The 21,937-nt window shown below is 55.8% G+C and overlaps 1 protein-coding gene across 1 annotated transcript in view; it reads right to left on the reverse strand.

Moving 5' to 3' along the window:
* Positions 1-1,249: 1,249 nt before the first annotated feature.
* KCTD16 (potassium channel tetramerization domain containing 16) overlaps positions 1,250-21,937 on the reverse strand; it is a 52,307-nt gene continuing 31,619 nt past the window's right edge. The window contains exon 3 of the mRNA XM_005523712.2: positions 1,250-1,988. Coding sequence (XP_005523769.1) covers positions 1,537-1,988 — 452 coding nt within the window. The 3' untranslated portion in view covers positions 1,250-1,536. The remainder of the gene's footprint in view (positions 1,989-21,937) is intronic.

Genomic DNA, 21,937 nt, shown 5'->3' on the forward strand with positions numbered 1-21,937 from the left:
AGGGTTCCTCCTGGCTGGAACTGCAGCAGGATCGCAGGGAGAACCTGGGCAGGCAGGACAGCATCTCTCCCACAGCAGCTGCTGGAATTCAGGAGGGGGAAGCCCTGGAACCTGCAGGACACTTACCGAGCGTTCTGTGTTACCAGCGCCGTCACTGACCACAGTTTTATATTCATATATATATCTATATATATATATAAATCTTCTTCCTGTGCTTTAGAAACAAATGATTGATCCCAGCTGCTCTAGCTGGTTTGTCCCCAGCTGTGGCCTCCACAGCTGGAGCACTGTTCCATCCCTCTCCACGGCTGCCCTGGCCCCTCTCTGGCTGTCCCCAGGCCTGTGCCAAGCCCTGCCCCAGCTCTGGCCAGCCCGTGCCCCCTCCCCAGCCCGACCCCTCTGCCCTTCCTGGGCTGGGCAATGCAGGGCCAGCCCAGCCCTGCCCATCCCTGGGCTCTGGGGACACACAGGGGACACAGGCACGGTGCCGCCACGGCCCTGGCACCGCTGGCACCTGCGGGAGGGGACGCAGGGGGCTCCTCCTGGCACAGCCCTGCTCCCACTGCAGCTCCCCACGGCACAGCCCCCGGGCGGGCTGGGGACCCGGTGCCCGCTGTCCCTGCCCGCTGTCCAGCTGCTCCTGGACACACACCTGGCACCTGCAGGAGGGAACATCCTCCCCAGCATCCCTGCACAGCCCACAGCCATCCCCGGGGCTTTCCAGCGGGGACAGAGCGCCGCCAACCCACGGGCACCCAGAGCCTTGGGAAACACGAGAGGTGTGGGCAGCACACGAGGGACAGGAGCATCCCAAACAAACGGAATAGTTTGCTGATGGTAACACAAAGCCACAGACTGCGCCCTGGTGTCCCCTGGGACACATTTACAGTGCCCCAGGGACGGGGGAGGCCTGGCAGGGGCAGCAGGAGAGAGACAGGGAGATGGATTTCTACTCAGTTCAGCCCTCAAAGGCATGGAGAAGGAACGGGACATCCACAGACTATAAAAAATGCTCTTTTCTGAGAAAGTGCAGTTATAAGGAGAGAGCCAGAAAATCTTTAAGCAGTATATATTGATATATATATATACATATATATATATACACAGAGATATATATATACACACATATATATATATATATGCACATATATAAATACACATGCTTAAACTGCCGGGGCAGAGCTGGGGCTTTGTGCTGTGCTCCTCCCTGCGGCCACGTGTGCTCCGAGCAGGATCCAGGAGCCCTCAGCACCCTGCCCTGCCTGCTCTGGGGCCACGCCAGCATCCCTTGGGGCGGGCCTGCCTGTGCCCTTAAGGTTCTCAGCTTGTGTAAGACTCCGGGTTTACAAACAAAAGCGTTTGTCATTGTGCTTCCAGGACTGCAAAAATATCGTTCCCCTACGACTGGAAATGTTAAGGTGAAATAGGCAAATTAGGCAGTACTAGAGATGGATTTTGGTTTTGGTGACCTAACAAATAGTTATTGTTGGGAATTAGTTTTGTGTCGCTCAGGAGCTGGCTCTCCCCGCCCGCAGCCTAAAGGTGGTACTTCCGCAGCAGTTCGGATTGCCAGGGGTGCTTCCTCTCGGGAAACCTGTCTGGGATTTTGATTTTGAGGAAATCCTGGATACATTTTTCCAGCTCTTCCTCGATGGAGAGCTTCTCCTTCACTGCCTTTTTCTTGCTGGAGTTGGACTCGCGGGAGCCGGAGGTGAGAGTCCGGAGCAGGTCGCTCTTCCTGCGGATCTCGGACTGCTGCAGCAGCTGCACCGGGCCCTTCTTGGCCGGCCGGTCCAGAGTCTGAATGTTGGGCTGGCGGGTGACAGGCCCGCAGATGACGGTCTCCTGCGGGGAGCTGGCCTCGGACTGGCTGTCACAGCTCGACGTGGACAGCTCGTTGCAGGACGTGCCGCTCTCGCCCTCCTTGTCGCCCTTGCCGTTCTTGCAGCAGCAGTCGCAGTGGGACGAGGACCAGCGGGAGGGCTCGCCTGCAGGGGACAGAGAGCCCGGGGTTACGGCAGCTCCAGACCCCCCCACACACCCCAGGACAGGCTGCTGAGCCCCCCTGGACTGCCGGGGCAGCCACGGGAACCCCGCAGGGACCTGAACATCCCCCGGGACCCGACAGCAGCTGCTCCTCCGTCCACCCCGCTGCCATGTGCCGCTCACAACCCAGAGTGGGCTGAAACTTCTCCTGAGATCCCCCGGGAGAAACCACCACCGAGAATCTGACAGGGCAGGTGTGGCTGGAGCCCCCCTGAGCTCTGCAGATGCCGTTTGCTCCCTGGGGCTCCACAGCAGAGCCTGGCGAGCAGAGACAGAGCCCCTGGTGCATCCAGCACCGGCAGCCTCTGTCCTGCCAGGGATCGCCCCCCACACGCCCTTCCCTCCCCAAACCCCAACCCTGCCCCCCAGAACAGCCTCCCGGCACACGAGCCCTGCTCACAGCCACACCACAGGCTCTGGGTCCTCCCTTTGCCTGAGCCCAGGCTCGGGAAGCCCAGGACAGGGACAATTCCCGATCCGAGGCTGTTTTCCAGCTGGAGCCGTGCCCAGCCGCAGCAGTCCGTGAGCAGGGGAGGGCTGGCACCGGGACCAGCTCCGTGCCCAGAAAGGTCAGCTGGAGCATTCCCTGCCCTGGGAATGGGCACTCCCAGCTCCTGCAGAGCCACCACAGCCCCTGCTCTGGTGTGACAGGAGCCACGGGCTGTCCCCAGCGGCACAGCCGGGCCCGAGGCTCTCCCACAGCAGGACAGGGCTGCAGGAGGGGCAGGGAACGGGCATGGCGTGGCTGGAGCTGCAGCTCCACCCTGGGCTGGCAGCGGTGATGGGACACAGGGTGACAGGGACACACGGTGACCGGTCACAGCTGCACCAGAGCTCCTGTGGGGCCAGCTGGCGAAACTTCCTCACACCATGGACTGAGGTGACTCTTTGCTGCTCTGCCCCTGCTCCACACCCCCATCAAAGAGTGGGGAAAAAGAAGGAAAAAGAGAAATAGGTGTTGGTGCCAGTTCAGAGCCCTGAGCCGGGGAGCAGAGCCTGGGGACGGGGATGTGAGCTCTGCCCTGCTCTCCTGTGTCTCCATCCTCACCCAGCCTGGAGCACAGTGCACACAATTTACAGGAACAATTTACAGAAGTCAGGAAGGCTCCTCATCTCCTCCTTCCTCTTCCTTGTCAATGATGAAGGAGTCTCTCAGTCTGGGAGCTGCAGGGCTTATCTAATTTACAGACTCACTTCAAAGCTGCCCTGTGTCTTGTCTGAAAACAGTCAATAATGGCTAAATTGAAATTTTTTATCAATTTCTAGGCTTGGACAGAGGCATTATGAACTGAGCCCCTGTAAAACCCTGACCCACGTGCTCTGAGAGCACTTCCAGGAGCTGTGTGGATTCCAGCTCCTTATTGCAGCTGATGGCCAGGGCACTGCTGGGACGGTCAGTGGAACTCTGCACACAGTCCCAGGCCACGGACACCCCTCTCCCTGCTGGGACTTGGAGGCTGTCACACAGCCCCAGGAAGGTTTGGAATGGAGGGGATGTTAACCTCACTGCAATCCCCTGCCATGGCCAGGGACACCTTCCAGCAGAGCAGGTTTCTCCAAGCCAGCTTTGAACGCTGCCAGGGATGGGAAAGGCACATCTCCACATCTTCCATGGACTGTGGGCAAGGAGAAGGGATTGAGCCGAGGTGGCAGCTGGGGCAGAGGGACCCACCAGCTGCCACCAGCCACAGCTACGGTATAGACTTCATTACCACAAAACAAGGCTTTTATAAGTCAGTTAAGACCTATTAGATGCTAATTTCACGTAATGAATATTCACCAACAATGGGCACACCGGGGTAAGCCAGGAGACAGAAACGACTTTGCCCCAGTAGAGAGTTTTGTTGGAGTCCAGGGCCGGTGTGGTGGCACAGCTGGGAGCTCCATGGGCTGGGCTGGGCTGGGCAGGGAGCCCACGGCTGCCCACGGGTGCCCAGGGGTGCTCAGGGGTGCTCAGGGGTGCCCAAGGGTGCCCAGGGGTGCTCAGGGTGCTCAGGGGTAACCACGGGTGCTCAGGGGTGCTCAGGGTGCCCAGGGGTGCTCAGGGGTGCCCACAGGTGCTCAGGGGTGCCCAGGGGTGCTCAGGGGTGCTCAGGGGTGCCCAGGGGTGCTCAGGGTGCCCAGGGGTGCTCAGGGGTGCCCAAGGGTGCCCAGGGGTGCCCAGGGGTGCTCAGGGTGCCCAGGGGTGCCCACAGGTGCTCAGGGCTGGGGCTTTGCACAGCTCACACCTGCCCAGCCCGTGTCTCTGCAGAGCTGCTGGGGACACAGGGGGACACAGGGGACCACAGGGACCCAAGAACCATTTCTGTGTCCTGCAGTGCTGGGCAAGCTCCTGCAGAGCAGCCAGGGTGGGCAGGGAGGGGCTGAGCCCGCGACCGCGGCAAAGGAGCATCGCGCTGGCTTAACCACAGCACTCATTAATTAATGTCTAAATGCTTTGAGATCCTTAGATAAAAGTGGCTAATTAATTCTGGCCTGGCTTTCCTGCTTTCCTCCCTGATCTCAGCACATTTCTCTCCCAGTGCCCTAATTATAATAATTATTATTAGAAGCTTCTGAAGCAGCAGCAAAGCCTGTGATGTATAATTGACATGCAGACCAGCAGCCACCCAGTTTTCCCCTTCTCTCCCTCTTTCCCAACAACCAGGCTGCAAGGAGGGAATGGGAAATCCCTGTGCAGGAGAACAGATGCTGTGAGAAAACCGGGGAGGAGCGAGGAGCTGGGATAGAAACCAAGACTGACAAAAGCCAGTGAGAGATGGCACAGGGACCCTCCCCCAGCTCAGACACCCCTGAGCAGTGCTGGAATTGGGAAATGCCTGGGATGGACAGCCCAGCACAGACAGCCCTGGGGGCACAGGGCAGGACCCTGTCCCCATCCCCTTGTCCCCCAGCTGGCAGTGCCACCCCGGTGCCAGGGGGGGCTGCAGAAACACTCTGAGGGGTCTAAAAGTGCCCCAAGGCCCAGTGCCCAGACATACAATGTTGTCATACTTCAGAACAAATGTTAGAAATTTCCATTCTCCAGGAAATGGAAATCAGGAAAAATTGTCCTGATTCTCCAGGAAATCAGGAAAACTTTTAATTTTTCCTCCTCTTGAATTTGTGCTGAAAGTGCCAGCTGTGAGAGGGCATGCACTGTGATGGGGACTGAGCTCTCCCACAGCACTGCCCTCACAGGCTCCTTCTCAGAATGATGTTCATTCAGTTTATGTTCAGTTGGTGCTTTATTCAGTTTCTGCAGTTTGCACAGCCCTTTTTCCTCAGCTTTGTGGGCAGGCTGGCGATGTTGTCACGGCTGGGAAGGGACAATGTCCCCCAGGCAACAGCTCAGACACATCTGGTGCCCATTTGTGAGGCAGACAGGGATATTTTCTGTATCCAGACACTCATTTACCTTCACGTGTGTGGCTGTACCAACCTCCCAGCCTGTGATCATCACCTGAGCCATTTCCCTCCTGTTCTCAATCCACTCTGATCCATTTATGTTGTCCTCTCACCTTTTATTCCTTTCCCTGCTCCTTCTGCTTTAGGGCTTTGTTGTTGGTTTGATTTATTTCTGTTTCATGCTCCTCTTCCCCTTGCTGTCCCATGATTTCACCTGTCCCCTGCTCTGGGTTTTGCTGTCTCCTCGTCCCTTTCTGTTCTCTGCTGGGCCTCAGTGGGTCCCGTTCCCAGCTCTGATACCCCCGTGCCCAGGGGGGAACGGGGCATCCCCAGCTCGGGGCACCCCTGTGCAGCTCCCATGGCCTGCAGGAGCCCTGGTACCCTGTGCTCCCCACCTTCTGCACCCTCTGCTGGCTCCCAGGGCCCAAGAAGGAGGTGTTGAAGCTTTCAGAGCCGTGCCCTGTTGTTCACGAGGTCGGTGCAGGCTGGGTTCCCCGGCTGAGGACAGCGAGGGTTTGGCTTAGCCCAGCGCTGGGGTGTGCAGGGATGGAGGGGCTGGCACTGATGAGACACCAAGCTCTAACTGGTGTTTAATAAATACATTCTGACTCAGTAATTGGGACAGATTTATCGGCAGAAAGTGCCCGTGTCTAAACGAAATCACCCAGGAAAAGCTGAGGAACAACAACACATTCCAGGCACCGATGGGCTCCAGGACCTGTCCTGGCAGCAGGACGGACACCCCGGGCTTTATTTGCTTTTAGGATCAAGTATCTGCAGTAAAATCTCAGTGAGAGACAAACCTGGGAGGGACTTGGCAGGAACATCATTGGCTGGAACCCTCCCATATGTTCAAAGGCAGCAGTGGGTGGGGGGAGAGGGATCTGGGGAGAGGAACTGGGAGAAAGAGAACCAAGGAGGGAAGGGAACAGACAGACCCTGTGGCTGTTCCAGCCCCCTTAGGAAGCTCACACAATTTTTTACCCTTCTGGGGGCAGCTGGGGACACCTGGGTGCTGCCATCTGATTTGAATTCAATTGAAATTGAAATTAAAATTTAAAATTTCTAGTCCAAAGTGTTTTCCGTTTAAAGATTCTGAACTTGCCAAGCCAATATAAACCCCAGAATTGTTCCCTGGTCTGTCTTGTTTGTGCACAGTGATTTTCAGCCAGTCCCCAGCAGCACACACACTTCCATCGGGAGTCTCCCAGCACACTGTCATTTTATCAGCACTCCTGCAATCTTCCCTAAAACACTTGCTTCTGGAAGTGAACTTCCGTAAGAGTACCAAATTTGTTTGAACATAAAAATAAGTTCCCCAAACGGTGGAGAAAAATAAGAGACCTGGTGTTAAGATACCAGAAGGCGTATTAAATGAGCCAAAATATTTATATAGGGATCTTCTCAAAGTAACATGTGATGAAGTTAAAATTTGGAGAGGAGGGAGCAGCCTGAAGTGTGAGCAGCGGGATGCTGAGACACAGAGCGTGGGGCCAAGCTGGTCCCTGCAGCCATGTCAGACTGTCTGAGGCTGCAGGGACCAGCCCTTACAGACAGCTCCTCGCACTTAGAAACCTCCTCCTGTGGCCAGTGCCCCTCCTGGGCACCGCTGCACTGTGCAAGGAACATTCTGGACTCTGCTGCTGCCCCCCGAGCTGGCCACAACTGCACAGCCTTCCCTGGGAGCCCCAGAGCTCCCCCAGCCCCAGCCTAACTGAAGTTTAGGTTTTTTTCTGCCCACAGCATTGGCTCTTCCTATTCTGCCAAACAAGCTCGGGTATCTTCCTTCTTCCAGTTCAGCCTCGTCTCCTCAAATTTAAGACTTTTCTGAATATGTTTTTTTTAATTTATCAGTGCTATATTAACTCAGTACCCTAACACAGCCTCTCCTTTTGCTCTTTGTTACTTTCAATTGATGCTCAAGACCTTGAAAGTGAAGTTTGATGGAAAGAAAGTGATCTGGGCTAAGGAGAAGGGTTTTCCTTGTCCTCTCTGGGTGATCCCCTGGAGTGACCCCTGGCCAGGCTGAGTGAGTCCCTCTGCTCAGCCAGCAGAGCAGCAAGCACAACACAGGGAAGTGATGCAGACTTCTCTTATTAAGAAAGATACTCCCATCATGCATTAATGAAATGGTTCAACCAATTAGTCTGAATAATCAGAAAACACTTCCCCTCCCGCTGCCCCAGTTCTGGGATTGCCCACAGGTGCTTTGCAGCAATGCAGGGCCAGCAGAGCCCGGCCCAGCCTGGCCATGGACAGCTCCAGGGATGGGAGCCCACAGCCTCCCTGGGCAATGGAGGGATACTTCCACAGCTAGATGGAATACCCCCCCCCAGTTTACGTTAAATGAGCCCCGATTTGGACACCTGCTTTAATTAGCAAAGCCAAAGTGTTTATTGTTGCTGCTTCTTGAAGACCTGTGTGTGAAACTGCTGACAGATGGTTGTGGTAATGTGGGAGCCAGAATTCTTGAATTTTTGGAAATTAGAGCTCGTGAACTCAAAAATGCTCTGGAGATCCGAAGCTATCATGTCAGCCTGTGTTGTTCCAATTAATTGCAATCAATCGCTAATTGAGAGCTATTTTAAGACTTGTCATTACTCTGAACATAATGGAGAATAAATTGCATGTTCCCCTTTACCCCCACCACAAATGACATCCGTGCAAAGAAATCTCAGGGAACAGAGGGAAAAAGAGGAGCAGGATCCTGGTTCCTGGTTTCCTCCTGTCCCCTGGCAGGTACGATAGCACAGGAGCTGCCGATTCTGGAGGGGGAGAGATGAGGGCTGAGACAAGGGATCGCAGGCACTTCTTGGGGCTGCACCTCCAACACTTGCCAAGATGGCAGCTCTGATATCTCTGAGTTTTAACCAGCTGGAGCTCAGTTTTCTCTGAGATCCCTCCCAAGCCAAGCTCACTGATTCCCTGACAGCCCTGGGACAGGAAGCACGGCCTGGAAAGGGTTAACGGGGGCAGCAGTCTGGCTTGGCTTTACAGCCAGGGCTCGGAATCCCAGCAGAGCTACTTTGACATGAAAATCAAGTGAGCTCAGTAAGTGTTCAGCAGGAGGCTGGGTGTCCCTGCAGGGACAGCTCTCGGGGCAGGGGGAGCTGGGGAGCGCAGGGACAGCCAGGCTGTCACTCACTGTCACCCACTGATGGGCACAGCTTGACAGGCTGTTCCATCATGGCACCCAGGGAAATCCCCAGGCTGAGAGATAACCAGTTCTTAAATGAGGGGTCGCTGCCAGCAGACAGCCAGTAAGGTAGTTTTTAATCCAGCTACAGTTCTGCAGGTCTTTTCAAGACATTTTATTTTGGATACAGTTGGAAGAATCCCAGCTCTCCTTTTAAAAGATTCAAGTTTCACTTTTTTTCTTCTGATGATTTAATCCCACACTCTCTTCCTTTTCATTTCCCACCTGGCACTCATCTGCACTATATATAAATCTGTCTCCTTGGGTCCTGGCAGTGGCCTCTGCGCGCCACCATCACATGGAGAAACTCACCCCTTTCACCTCCCATTTGTTCTGTTCTTACAGTCGCTCCAGTTTCTTCTCTCTCATCTTTTACTCTCAGTATCAAGTGATTTGCTATTCTTGGAGTATCCTCCCTGCGTCCCTTTGTCTGTGCTCCAGTGCTGTTCCCAAAAGTCACCCTTCCCAGGAGCTGTTCCCAGGGGCTCCTTGGCCAGCCCTCCTGGGCTCTGCAGCCCCGTTCTCCTTCCCCCAGGGTCACCAGCTCCCCTCCCTGCCGTACCAGTCCCTTCCCTTCCGCCCGCACAGCAGGGAGTCACGATGCCATCAATCAATAATTAAGCCGTATAGCAGGGCTATCAATCAATAATTAAGCTTTATAGCAGGCAGTGAGCTGTTACAACACAACTGAAGCGACTCTGTTGAAAAAGGGTGGTGGTGGGAGGAGATTCTTTGAATTTAAAGCAAATATTGCTAAAGGTGAGTGAATGCAGCCCTGCTGCTCGCCCTGGCAGCCTCCCAGGGAGGAGGGGATCCGCTGCCAGGCCCTGCTGTCTCCAGAGGAGGGGTCTCCAGGCTCCCCCATTCCCAGCACACCCTGGCAAAGCTCCCGTGCTGGATGCCACGTGAAGGGCGGCAGGCAGAGCACACCAGCCCTTCCAGCCCTGCCAGCGTGCCCCAGGGCCTGGAAGGGAGCCTGTCCCGTTGGGAGTGGGCACAGCCGCTTGTGAAGCGGCACTGAGCACACCTGCACAGCTGCCAGGGGCTGCAGGAGCGGCTGCAGCCACCAGCCCACAATGAGTTTATTATTTGTTCCCTGCCCCGTTGAGCCCCGTGCTGGCACTGCCCCTGGGCCTGGCTGGCAGCGGCAGAGCAGCAGGAGCAGCTGTTTCTGGCTGGGCACAGTGACATGATGTATGTCCCCATTACAGGGGACACGCACCGTGGGCTGCACCTGGGCCGGCCACAGGGACAGGGCCGAGGGCAGCCGAGCAGCCAGAAATGGCTCTGCTGAGACATCCTGCTGAAAAAGATGCTTATGAAAACAATTACTTTGGAAATTACTTCCCTCTTTCCTGCTCAAAGCCATTACTGATCTCCTAATTAGAGGCTGCTGCGAGGGGAGCATCTGCCTCTTCCCCAGGAATGAGGGATGGGACAAGGGAAAGTGGCCTCGAGGTGCCCCAGGGGAGGTTCAGATCGCATTGCTAGGGAGAATTTCTTCACTGAAAGACTGGTTAAGCATCGGAACAGGCTGTCCAGGGAAGTGGTGGAGTCCCCATCCCTGGAAATGTCCCAGGTCAGGTTGGATGGGGCTTGGAGCAGCCTGGGACTGGGAACAAGCTGATATTTAGGGACCCTTGCAACCCAGGATTGTGTGGTTCTGCAGGCACACGGCAGGAGCCGCCCAGCAGTGCCACAGGGCACCCCCAGTGTATTTGTCCCCTGGGATGACAGTGGCATTCCCCCTGGCCACAGGCACTGACCAGCAGCTGGGTCCTGGCTGCATTTCCCCAGCCTCAGCCAGCTGCAGTGGCCGTGCCGCGGGGCAGCGCTGCCAGCCAGCCAGCCAGCCCCGAGCACCAGGGACACGGGGACAGGAGCTGTCCCCTGGCCTGCCCTGCCAGAGGGACATGAGGAGGGGCTGGGGGACAGCCCTGGCAGGCTGCTGGCTGTGGATTCTCTGGAGCAGGGCTGCCACAGGGAGGGAGGGAGGGATGCTCCGAGCCCTCCGCAGATGGGAGCCCAGCTCCGCGCTGGGGCCGGCGCTTTTCTGGGACTATCAGATATCCCTTTCCATAGGGGCAGATGCTCGGTTTTTATGAGCTATTTAAGACACCCTCTCTGGAAATTTTCTTATTTTTTTCCCTGTCTGAACCTCATAAACGGGGCTTCTGCTCTACAGAGATAAATTTGATTTATGTGAGAAACATTCCCAGGCACAGTGGGCTTTGCCTTAAATCCCGTATCTCGCTGTTCAGTGGTGCTGTGGCTTAGCTTGGTTTATTTTCTATCCTCTAAGTGGCGAATTGAACTTTCAGAAACGAATGGTTTGGTTTATCTGATTTAGCATCTTGAGCAAAGCACTTTTGCATCAAATAAATGCAGGCGGTGGGAGACCCTCCAGACACACTTTATCCCAAACATTTTCAGCACCGGTTTCAAGACCAATTAAGTTACCCATGCTCGGGCAATCCTAAATGTTGTGGGATCAGAAGCTTTTCCCTTCTGTGGAGGGTTTGAGGGGATGAGGAGGGACAGCACCGTGGTGCTGGGCAGGGACCCTTCAGGTGTTGCAGAGGGAACCTCCAGGTGCAGAGAGCAGGACAGGGGCAGGAGCACAGCACACTGCCAGGGGGACACCAGCAGGGACAGCCAGGTCAGGGTTAGGATTAAGGCCGTGGGATGGAGGTTCCAGAACAGCCCTGGAGGAGCAGCTGGGGCTGTCTTGAGTGGTGGAGTCGAGAGGAGCTCAAAATCCAATCTGTGTTTTCCTGTGATTCTGGGATTTGAGTTACAAATTGAAGGTCGTCACAGAAGGGGCGTTCACCAGTGGCATCCAGCAGCCCCCAAGAAATCAGATGATCTCACCAAGCCTTCCCAGAGCAGCCATGGCCAGGCCAGGCCCTGCTCCGTCCCCCTCAGACAGGAACAGCTCTGTGGGAGCTGCAGTTTTAGGGAAGCAGTGTTCAGCTTGCTCTAATCACACTAATTGCTTGAGACATTTCCTTTCCCCCTTCCCTCCTGCACCCTCCTGGGCCCTTTTGCCATCAAATCAGCGACAGAAACAAAGTCATTTGGTCAGGGAAGGAGCTTGTTAAGGAATGAGGCAGGTCCGTGGCACAGGAAAACACACAGAATCCAAGCAGGTCTTTCCACCCGTAGTCCTGACAGCCAGACTGACCCCAGCAGGGCAAAGGGGTTTCTGTGTGGGGAAGGGGAGGAAACCCCAGCAGCCCACGGTTTAAAGGCCCTCCCTCAGCTCTCCTCCACTCAGCCATAAGGAAATGATCCAGGTCTTGTTTTTGGGAGTCATTTCCGGATGCTGGCACAGGGAGCAGCTGCTCAGGCCTCACCTATTGCTTTATTTCAGCTTTATCTGCTGAAAACCAAAGGCCGCAGCCCAGTTCCTTTGCTGGGGAAAGATAAATTACACTGTAAATGGATGTGTGACCTGCTGCTCAAGAGGCTCATTGTGGTGCTTTATGGTCATTATTTATTGACCAGCTGTGAGGTCTGAATGTGGTGCTTGGGGCTCTCAGAACCAGGCTGGAGCTTCAGGGGGAAGCCCTGGGGGTGCAGGCTCTGGTCCCCAAGGGCTGTGTCAGCCCCAGCCCAGCATCCCTGCTCAGCCATAAGCACAGTCCAGGGAACGAATGTGTGAGGACAGAGATGGGAAGGATAAACAGAGCAAAAAGGCCCGAACTGTCATTTGAAGAGTGTAAAAGTTTCAGCTTCAGCTCAACAGCTGAGTGAGTGAGAACAGCTCCTGCTCACACCGTGCTCAGCCTCCCGAGAGCTGCTCAGGCCTGACTCCCAGGGGCCCCACGCTGGCCAGCCCTGGTGGCCTGGCAGCCTTGTCCAGCTGCTCCTGGGCAGCCAGAATCCATCCAGAGGCACCTCCTGCTCCCTGGGGAGCTGCTGCAGCTCCAGCAGGGCCATGGGCCATGCCTGCCAGGAGCTGTGCCTGCTGGGGACCCTGCCCACGGTGCCACTCGCGGGGGCCCAGGGGCACGGGGGGCCTGGCTGGGTGTGTTGGGTGCCACTGGGCCCTTGCAGCCAGCACAGAGCAGCTCAGCAGCTTCGTGCCAGCAGGAAGCTCCTTTTCCACCTGGAAGCCTCAGGCTCCTGGGGTCTGGGGTACTTGTGGAGGATGCACGGCTCAGCAGGATTTATCCACTTGCTGGGGCTTGATATTGTATTTCACTCCCAAATTCAACCTTTTGCCTTCAAGAAATAGAACAAACTCTTTCTCAATGTGGGAGATTAATCTGTAACACAAAATATTTAATTAATACAGTGAAATTTCATTTCATGGGTACTTGCATTTGTGCTGTGATAAGCAGTAGCTGAAGATCAGGGATTCACCAACGACTGCCGATGACAAAGGAATCGTTCGTCTGCATCGCAGTCAAGCATAACAAATATCCAAGGAGTATTTTGGCATGGTCTGTAATGTTTGCTGTATTAGTCCTGTACATGAATAATTTACAGCTAAAGGTCTGTCTCGTTGCCATCACCAAATCAAAAGTCATTTGCTCTAGTTATGATATCACAGTGACAGCTTGGCTCTGGCAGTTTCCATCCTGCCAGCTGATGGCTTTCACTGAGTTTAAGAGATTTCTCTTACATATTAAGCAACAATAACATTAAAAGCAGCATTAGCAGTATCTGGGACAGAGGCTCCTGTTTGGTTGGGGTTCCATCACAGCTTGCTGGGCAGCAGATGAGCTGAGCTGAGCCTTGTCCCAGGCTGAGCATCCCTGGGCTGCCCCGTGCTCCCAGCACAGCGGCTGGCACCAGGCTGAGCCCGGGCTGGGGCAGGGGGCTGGGGCAGGCCAGGGGAGCCCCAGGACCCCTCAGGCCATGGGACAGGCCAGGGGAGCCCCAGGACCCCTCAGGCCATGGGGCAGGCCAGGGGAGCCCCAGGACCCCTCAGGCCATGGGACAGGCCAGGGAGCTGCTGCAGCTCGGTGTGTGCTGCCTCTGGCCACGCTCCCGCTTCCCGCAGGGAGTTTGGTGCTGGGAAAGTATCACCGATCCCAAAGCAGCAGAGTCAGACCCTCATTTACACATTAAGCCTTTTTATATCGCTCCTGCTGCACACAAGGGCCATAAACCAAGCAGCAAAGTGATTTACTTGTGTTTCAAGGCCCCTTTACAGAGACAAAATGATTTATGGGGCCCCCGTGCACATGACCAAGAGGCCCTTAATATTTAACAGCTGTAAAAATCCTGCACAACGCTGTGCATTACCCAGGCCTCCAAACAGATTAAGGTAACTCTGCATACGCTCTGCCTGGTCAAATATTAATCACTGAATAATTTATCCTGCGAATTTATTTTGTTTTAAATCATTCTGCAGATAAATTTGCCCGCTCCAGTGCAAATACATATTTATGATATGGTTATTGGTCTAATGTATGTTTTTTGGTATCCTCCTTTCTGGATATCCATAATAAAAGTCAAATCCATCCCTAGGAAAAGGAAGGGCGGAGGGCCCAGCAGAAGTTTCCTATGCAGGGCTGCACTCAGCTGGAGACGAGCACTTGCAGCCTCTTTAAATATTGATGGTGTGGCTGGAACTGTTATGAAAGCGCTGGGAGAGCACTGGGAACGATGGAAAAGCCCCAACTCGTGGAGAGGAGCGCACAGGAATCCCGGCAGTGCCGGCTGGGACGTGCTGCCTCCTGCACCCACTGCCCACCCCCGAGTGAGCCCCCGTGCCCTGAGCAAACCCCAAAGGAGCCCCAGCCCAAAGGAGCCCCAGCCCAAAGGAACCCCAGCCCAAAGGAGCCCCAGCCCAAAGGAGCCCCAGCCCAAAGGAGCCCCAGCCCAAAGGAGCCCCAGCCCAAAGGAGCCCCCAGCCCAAAGGAGCCCTGGCAGCCTTTGCTGCACCCCAGGCTGATGGGGACGGTGCCATGGCAGTTGGAATGGGCACACCCAGGGGCAGCAAAAGGCATTTGTGTCCCAGCACCCTCCAGCTGTGCATGAGGACGGGCTCCCAGCAGCAGAGGCACAGCCTGCCCTGGCTCCAGCAGTCCCTCAGCCTGGCTGAGGCTCAGGGCTGCTTGGGGCCAGGTGCCACCCAGAGATCCAGCAGCGTGTCCCCACCACATGGCCTCACAGCACCCAGGCTTGAAGGGGAGCAGTGCTCACACCCAAAGGGCACTCCTCCCTTCCCAAGCCTCATTCTGCGTGAAACATTCTGCTGAAGGAAAAGCTGAGAGATTCCAGAACTCATTAACATCCTGGCAAGAGCAGAGTCAGCTCAGAGGCTGTGCTGGAAAGCGAGCCCACGGGATCCTGCAGCACTTTGAGATGTCTCTCAGAGGAGCCCAGGGGGAGCAGTGCTGGGGCAGCTCAGCTCACCCCGAAAGGCAGGGCTGGCTCCAGCAGCCCCTGAACACCTCAGCACATCTGAGCTCCAGCAGAGCTGTGGCCAGACTGCCCAAACCCCTCCTGAGTGCTGGCGTGCTCTGAGTGCCTCCAACAGCTCAGCATCCAGAGCCAAGGGCACAGTTTAAACACACCACAGCAATGTGGGTGTTGAATCTGAGCCCTGCCCCGCTGGCTCAGCTGGCCTGCTCTCCCCACAGCAGCATGTTCCTTGGTGTCTGATCCCCCTGGGGACCCCCTGTCCCCAGCACATCCCCTTTAGAGCCATGGACTGCCCAGCACGAGCACTTCATCCACATCCAAGCCAAACAAAAGCCAGCCTGGAGCTTCCCTGGCTCCCACAGCACCAAAACCCCACCGTAACCTTTATTTAACTGATTCTCATTTCTTCATTATGAGTTGGCTGGCAACATTGGGATTTTCTTTTGGAGTAAGATTCTCCTCTCTCAGGGTCACATTACAGTCACCAGAGGTGGCCCTAGGCCCCCCCAGGGACCCTTCCCACCAGAAGCCAGCTGCTGGGCACTGACCTCATTCTGCAGGAGCAGGAGATTCCACGAGGGTCAGAGAAAATACCCTTGAAGTGCATCCCAACCCCTCCACTGCTACGGGCAGCTTGTGCTGCTTTGGGATTTAAACCCGCTGGGATTTGCTCTGTCAGACACCTCCAGGTGCTCCCACACTCAGCTCAAGGGAGACCCTGCCCAGCCCCTCTCCAAGGAGCAGGAACTGGACTTTTGGCTAGAAGGAAAGAAGTTTAACTCTCTGGTAAACTGTGAGAGCTCCTCCATCACAGCAATGAGCCTGACATTCTTTTAGGAGAATATGAACTTAATTTTAAAGCATCTGGGAAATTCCATTAAGTGATTTATCCTGGAACTGATGAAACTGCAATTTATTTCAAGGCCCAAACCAGCATTAGAGCCAGTCTCATGAGCTCAACAGTAAAATGTCTGACACTGAGTAATATCATAGCAGCAGAAAGTGTGGGGTTCCAATGAGGCCGATGTGGGGATCACGGGAACAGCGCAAGGCCCAGCTGGAGCTGGGGATGGCCACGCTCAGCTCACCCCAAACAGCCTCCAGGGCAGGGCCCAGGTGAAGCTCCAGAGCAGGCAGCTCTCACCTCTCCACAACCTTCTCCTGAGGGCAAAGAGAGGAACCCAGGTGTGAGATATCACCTGCAGCCTCTGCCCCGTGGCACTGCGGGCACAGGAGGAACGGGCAGGGACAGAACCTCTGTGTCCAGAGCTGCCAAACCCAGGACAGAACCTCTGTGTCCAGAGCTGCCAAACCCAGGACAGAACCTCTGTGTCCAGAGCTGCCAAACCCAGGACAGAACCTCTGTGCCCAGAGCTGCCAGGCCCAGGCAGCGCTGCCTGTGAGTGCCCAGCTGCTCCTGCACTGCTGGCCCTGACATCCTGATTGACCTCAGGAGCAGCAGGAGAAGAACATTCTGCTTTTTTGTTGTGCTGGGTTATTGGGTTTGTATTCAAAGGGCTTTGGTGGGTTCCAGTCCCAGCTGGAGCTCCCAGAGCTCTGCACTGGTGCCTGGAAAGGGGATGGATGGAGAAGGGAAGGAAGAAAAAATACTGTGGTGGATGGTGTTTATTTATCTTCTGAAAGGAAACAAAGACTTCCTGGGACTGAGTAGCTTAATTAGGCGCTTGCTGGAGTGACAGATTTACTGCTTGCTCAACAAACGTATCTCAAACCAGAAGCACAAACGGGATGAGAGAATTAACAGAGGGATCAGGAGAGCCTCAGGCACCCCAGGAGAGGAGGCAGCACTGCATCCCCAGCCCCTCCAGGAGTGCAGCAGGACAGGGCTGGGATGGACCCAGACACAGCATCACCTGCATCAGGCACAGCACAGCAATCCTGCCAATCTCCTCGGGCAGCTTTTGTTCCAGCAGCAGTGGCAGGGATTCAGGATTTGCAGGTGCCCAGATGGAAGCTCAGCCCCTCCCGGGCTCCTGCAATTACAGCACCAAATCACCGCCCTTCCCTCGGTGCCCACTCGGGAGCATCCCTGGGGTTTCTGTCTGTCTCAGGCAGGCTCCGAAAGGCACAAAAGGCCATCGTGTGTGAAACCCCCGGGGATAATCAATGGCAGTTGCGTCCTTACCAACCATTGTGTGCTCAGAAATCTTCACTTTTCTGATTAACGTATTGTTTCTTTGGCTCTCCTCTTGATTAACAGGAATCACAGAGAAACACTCACACATCCTGTCATTACTGGCTCAGGAGTGCTGCAATTACAGATTTTAATTAATATCCTGCTTCATTTCAGGGGAACTCTAGCTTTAAGTCTGTGTTTTTCGGGACCCAATAGCAGCCATGGCATAGATGGAGAGTTTTCCTCTGGCAGCCTGGGGAAAGGGCAAATGAGAAAGAACATTGCTCAGGAAAACTTTGTTCTTTTCTTCTGGAAACTTCTTTTCCAAACAAAAGCTCTGGATTTCACCCAAGCCAAGTGGTGATCCATTTCCCATACCCTCATGCAAAGGCTCCTTTTCTGCAGTGGCACAAATATCCATGTGCAGTTTTCGGGGAGGTCACCATGACAAATCCCCAAAGTCATTCTTCCAAGACACCCTGAGTGGGTGCCAGCCCTGCCACCACCACCACACACCACTGAGGGAGTTTTAAGCTGGTTTTCAGTTATGTGGCACACGGGGCACAGAATCCCAGGATCACTGAGCTTGGAAGAGAAATCCCACAATATCAAGTCCCAGCTGTGCCCGATGCCCACCTTGTCCCCAGCCCTGAGTGCCACCTCCAGGCCTTCCTCAGGCACTTCCAGGGATGCTGACTCCACCAAAAAAATGGATCAAAAAATCCCTGTGGATCTGAGACCTGGTCTGGGCCTTGGCCAAAGGTGGTGTGGCATTAACCTGGCCACAGGTGAGTTTCTCAGAACGTGAGATTTAAGCTGAGCCTGGCTGGGACCCGGGTGATGCTGCAGCTCCCACTCCTGCAAGGGACACCATCTTTTCCCCACTTGGATCATTCCCTTTTTTGCTCATCCTTTCTCTTCAGGTCTCCTCTCCAGAGCTGACTTTTCTCTTGGGGCTCTCGTTTCCTTTCCCAGCGGGGAAGCAGGAGCTGGGAATTTTCCCTGCAATCAGGAACAAGCCAGTGCTGGAACGTGCCCTGGAGGAGGGGCACGCAGGAAGAAGGAAGGCAAGAAGGGAACTATTGTATTTTTAAAAGAGAGGAACATTTCTGTGGGGAAATATAAATTGCTTTCAGTCCTGAAATGTCTTTTTTTTTGCCAAGCCTGTCCGTGTTAAAAATGATGGATAGTCTTATCTCTGCACAATCTCCTGGCTGTGCTGGGGAAAATGACCCGGTGCCCATCGCCAGGCTCCAGACTGAGGGCTGTCAGTGCCTTGGATCCAATTTGTCCTGCTGCAAAGTGGGAGTCAGGGGAGTTGCATTTTAGGCATCCCTGAGCTTCGGAGAGAGATTTTTATCCTAAATGAGACTAAGCCGAGCAGACACTGAAGCTACAAGTGAATTGCTATGAGCATCCACTTTACCAGCAGCCTGCAGGCAGCTCCCTGTCCCCAGCCTTTGCCTTGGCAGGACCCCCACAGCTCCCTGGGGCTGCTGCTGCTGCACCTCGTGCCCTCAGCACCGCAGGGTGGCCAGGCCAGAGGTGCCCATTGCCCACAGAGCCCTGGCTGGGTGCCAGAGCTGCTCCCTGCAGTGCCAGCTGCAGCCCGTGGCACCCACAGAAACACTGCATGAGCCACCCAGAACCACAGCAAAACAGCCAGGAGCAGTTACTTAATGGCTTTGATCTGTGCTCTGGTGAGAGCCATGGAGCATAATTATATTCTTGCTTTAAAAAGAGGGAAGAAGAAAAAAAAAGCTTTATTTTGATGTTTTAGTGTTTGCTTCCCAGCAATATGTGCTTAAAGGGAACTATGGTAATTTATCTTTCCAATTCCTGCTTTCTACAGCTGAAAAAAACAGGAATAGCTCCTGTACATTTGCATTTCATTTTTAGCTCAAGCACCTCGACGAGGATTCAGCCACACGAATCAGCGCCCTTCGCAGCGAGAGCAGCTCAAGGAAATAAAACCTCCAGGGATGCTGACAAAAACAGGCATTAAAATCAGGAGCTGCTCCTCCATGGGGACAGGAACCCAGCACTTGGAGCAGGATTCAAAGTTTACTGAACTCCTCCCATCAGCTCTGCAGGTTCTGGATGGACCCCAAAGGCCCAGGGATGGACTACAGCCCCTCTGCAGAACCTGCCAGGGCCAGATTCCCCCTGGGACCTGAGCCCACCCTCTCTATGGCACAGGAAGGGAACAGAAGCACTGGAATTGTCCCATGGCATCCCTGTTCCCTCTCCATGGCACAGGAAGGGAACAGAAGCACTGGAATTGTCCCATGGCATCCCTGTTCCCTCTCCATGGCACAGGAAGGGAACAGAAGCACTGGGATTGTCCCATGGCATCCCTGTTCCCTCTCCATGGCACAGGAAGGGAACAGAAGCACTGGAATTGTCCCATGGCATCCCTGTTCCCTCTCCATGGCACAGGAAGGGAACAGAAGCACTGGAATTGTCCCATGGCATCCCTGTTCCCTCTCCATGGCACAGGAAGGGAACAGAAACACTGGAATTGTCCCATGGCATCCCTGTTCCCTCTCCATGGCACAGGAAGGGAACAGAAGCACTGGAATTGTCCCATGGCATCCCTGTTCCCTCTCCATGGCACAGGAAGGGAACAGAAACACTGGGATGCTCCCATGGCATCCCTGTTCCCTCTCCATGGCACAGGAAGGGAACAGAAACACTGGGATGCTCCCATGGCATCTCTGTTCCCTCTCCATGGCACAGGAAGGGAGCAGAAGCACTGGAATTGTCCCATGGCATCCCTGTTCCCTCTCCATGGCACAGGAAGGGAACAGAAGCACCGGGATGCTCCCATGGCATCCCCACTGCGGGCTCGGCTCCGGGACAGCGTGGGGAAGGTGCCGGGGGCTCTGGGAGCTGCCAGGTGCCCCAGGCTTGCTCAGAGTGGCTCTGTAAAAGCTCCCCTGTGAACATGGGAATCCTCCGTTCTCCACTCACTCCGGGAAGAGTGAGGAATGCCGGCCAGCTGCATTTCATGGGGAAGTGATGAACACAGATTTCGGAGAGATGGAAAACACGAAGCACTTTTGCATAACAATTAATTTGATCTTTCTGAGGGTTTTTTTCAGAGGGCTGGTCCCTTCGCTGTCTGCACATCCAGGGCGAACCCTGTCCTGCCCCGGCAGCCGTGCAGCCTCCAGCCCTCGATGTCCCCGCACGGAGCTGTTCCAGCCTTTGCTCTATCCCTGCCTTTGTGTGAAGGTCAGGCGGGCTCCCAGGGAGGAGCGGCAGTCTGGAATCAATCCCGGCTCCCAGGGAAGCAGAGGCACTAAGGCAGCGCTCCCCAGCGACACTTTATCTGCCCCAGCAGCAGCGGGCAGGCTGACAGCAGAGGTGGGGCTGAGCCGGGCCGGGCAGCCCAGCGGAGAGCTTTAATTAGGCAGCCTGAGCCGAGATGGAAAGCTTTCATCTTTAGATTCAGCACAGAGGACAGAGGAGCAGCGAGCGATCTGAACGGTGCCCATTGCCCCGGGCTGCCTCTCACCGGGCACCGCTGCCTTTGTTCCTCTCCTCGGGTCCGTCACAATGCATCGCTTATTGCACTGGAAAGGGGGAGGAAAAGCTGCTCCCAGGAACTCGCCTGCAGCCAGCGCACATCAGTGCGAGCAGCTCCCAGCCTCTCCACTGCTCTTTTCAATCTAAATTGCCACCTGAGACAGCCTGGCCAGCGAGGCTGCGAGTGACAGCAGGAAAGGCCATGCCCACGGCTTTAATTCCCGGACTAAACACAGCAGGCACGGTGCTGAGAGCCCCCCGGTACCTGCACTGCTGGGGCACGGAGCGGCTCCATCACCCCCGGGCAGCACCGGGCCGGTCCGGAGCGGCTCCATCACCCCCGGGCAGCACCGGGCCGGTCCGGAGCGGCTCCATCACCCCTGCCCAGCACCGGGCCGGTCCGGAGCGGCTCCATCACCCCTGGGCAGCACCGGGCCGGTCCGGAGCGGCTCCATCACCCCTGGGCAGCACCGGGCCGGTCCGGAGCGGCTCCATCACCCCCGGGCAGCACCGGGCCGGTCCGGAGCGGCAGCTCCATCACCCCTGGGCAGCACCGGGCCGGTCCGGAGCAGCTCCATCACCCCCGGGCAGCACCGGGCCGGTCCGGAGCGGCAGCTCCATCACCCCTGGGCAGCACCGGTCCGGTCCGGAGCGGCTCCATCACCCCCGGGCAGCACCGGTCCGGTCCGGAGCGGCTCCATCACCCCCGGGCAGCACCGGGCCGGTCCGGAGCGGCTCCATCACCCCCGGGCAGCACCGGGCCGGTCCTTCCCGACAGCTCCCGCCCCTCATCCCCATCTCACCCGGCACACCCGGACACTCAGCGGCTCCTGAGCTCTGGTAGCAAACGCTGAGCACTTCTCAGGGAGTCAGCATGGCCAGGGCATCTCCGAGAGCCCACCTGGAAAACGGGAGTTCACCCTGGGCTGCGGGAGCTGCGCTGGGCGCTGGGGGACACGGGGAGGGAGCACAGCAAGATGTCCCTCCAGACCCCTGCAGGTCATGGAACTACACAACCCCACTGGTTTGGGTTGGAAGGGACCTTAAAACCCTTCCAGTGCTACCCCTGCCCTGGGCAGGGACACCTCCCGCTGTCCCAGGCTGCTCCAAGCCCCAGCCAGCCCTGAAAATCCGGATGGAAAGCTTTCCTTGCTTTCACTGCAAACCCTCACACTCAGAAGAACCTCATCCATTTTACAGTGGTGTACAACACCACGTCTAGAGCACACTCCAGAGGTGATTGGGAAGGCTCCTGGCAT

Source organism: Pseudopodoces humilis, chromosome 17, assembly GCF_049639895.1.
Source record: "Pseudopodoces humilis isolate 2021_Gansu_Grassland_sample_001 chromosome 17, ASM4963989v1, whole genome shotgun sequence".
Taxonomy (NCBI): domain Eukaryota; kingdom Metazoa; phylum Chordata; class Aves; order Passeriformes; family Paridae; genus Pseudopodoces; species Pseudopodoces humilis.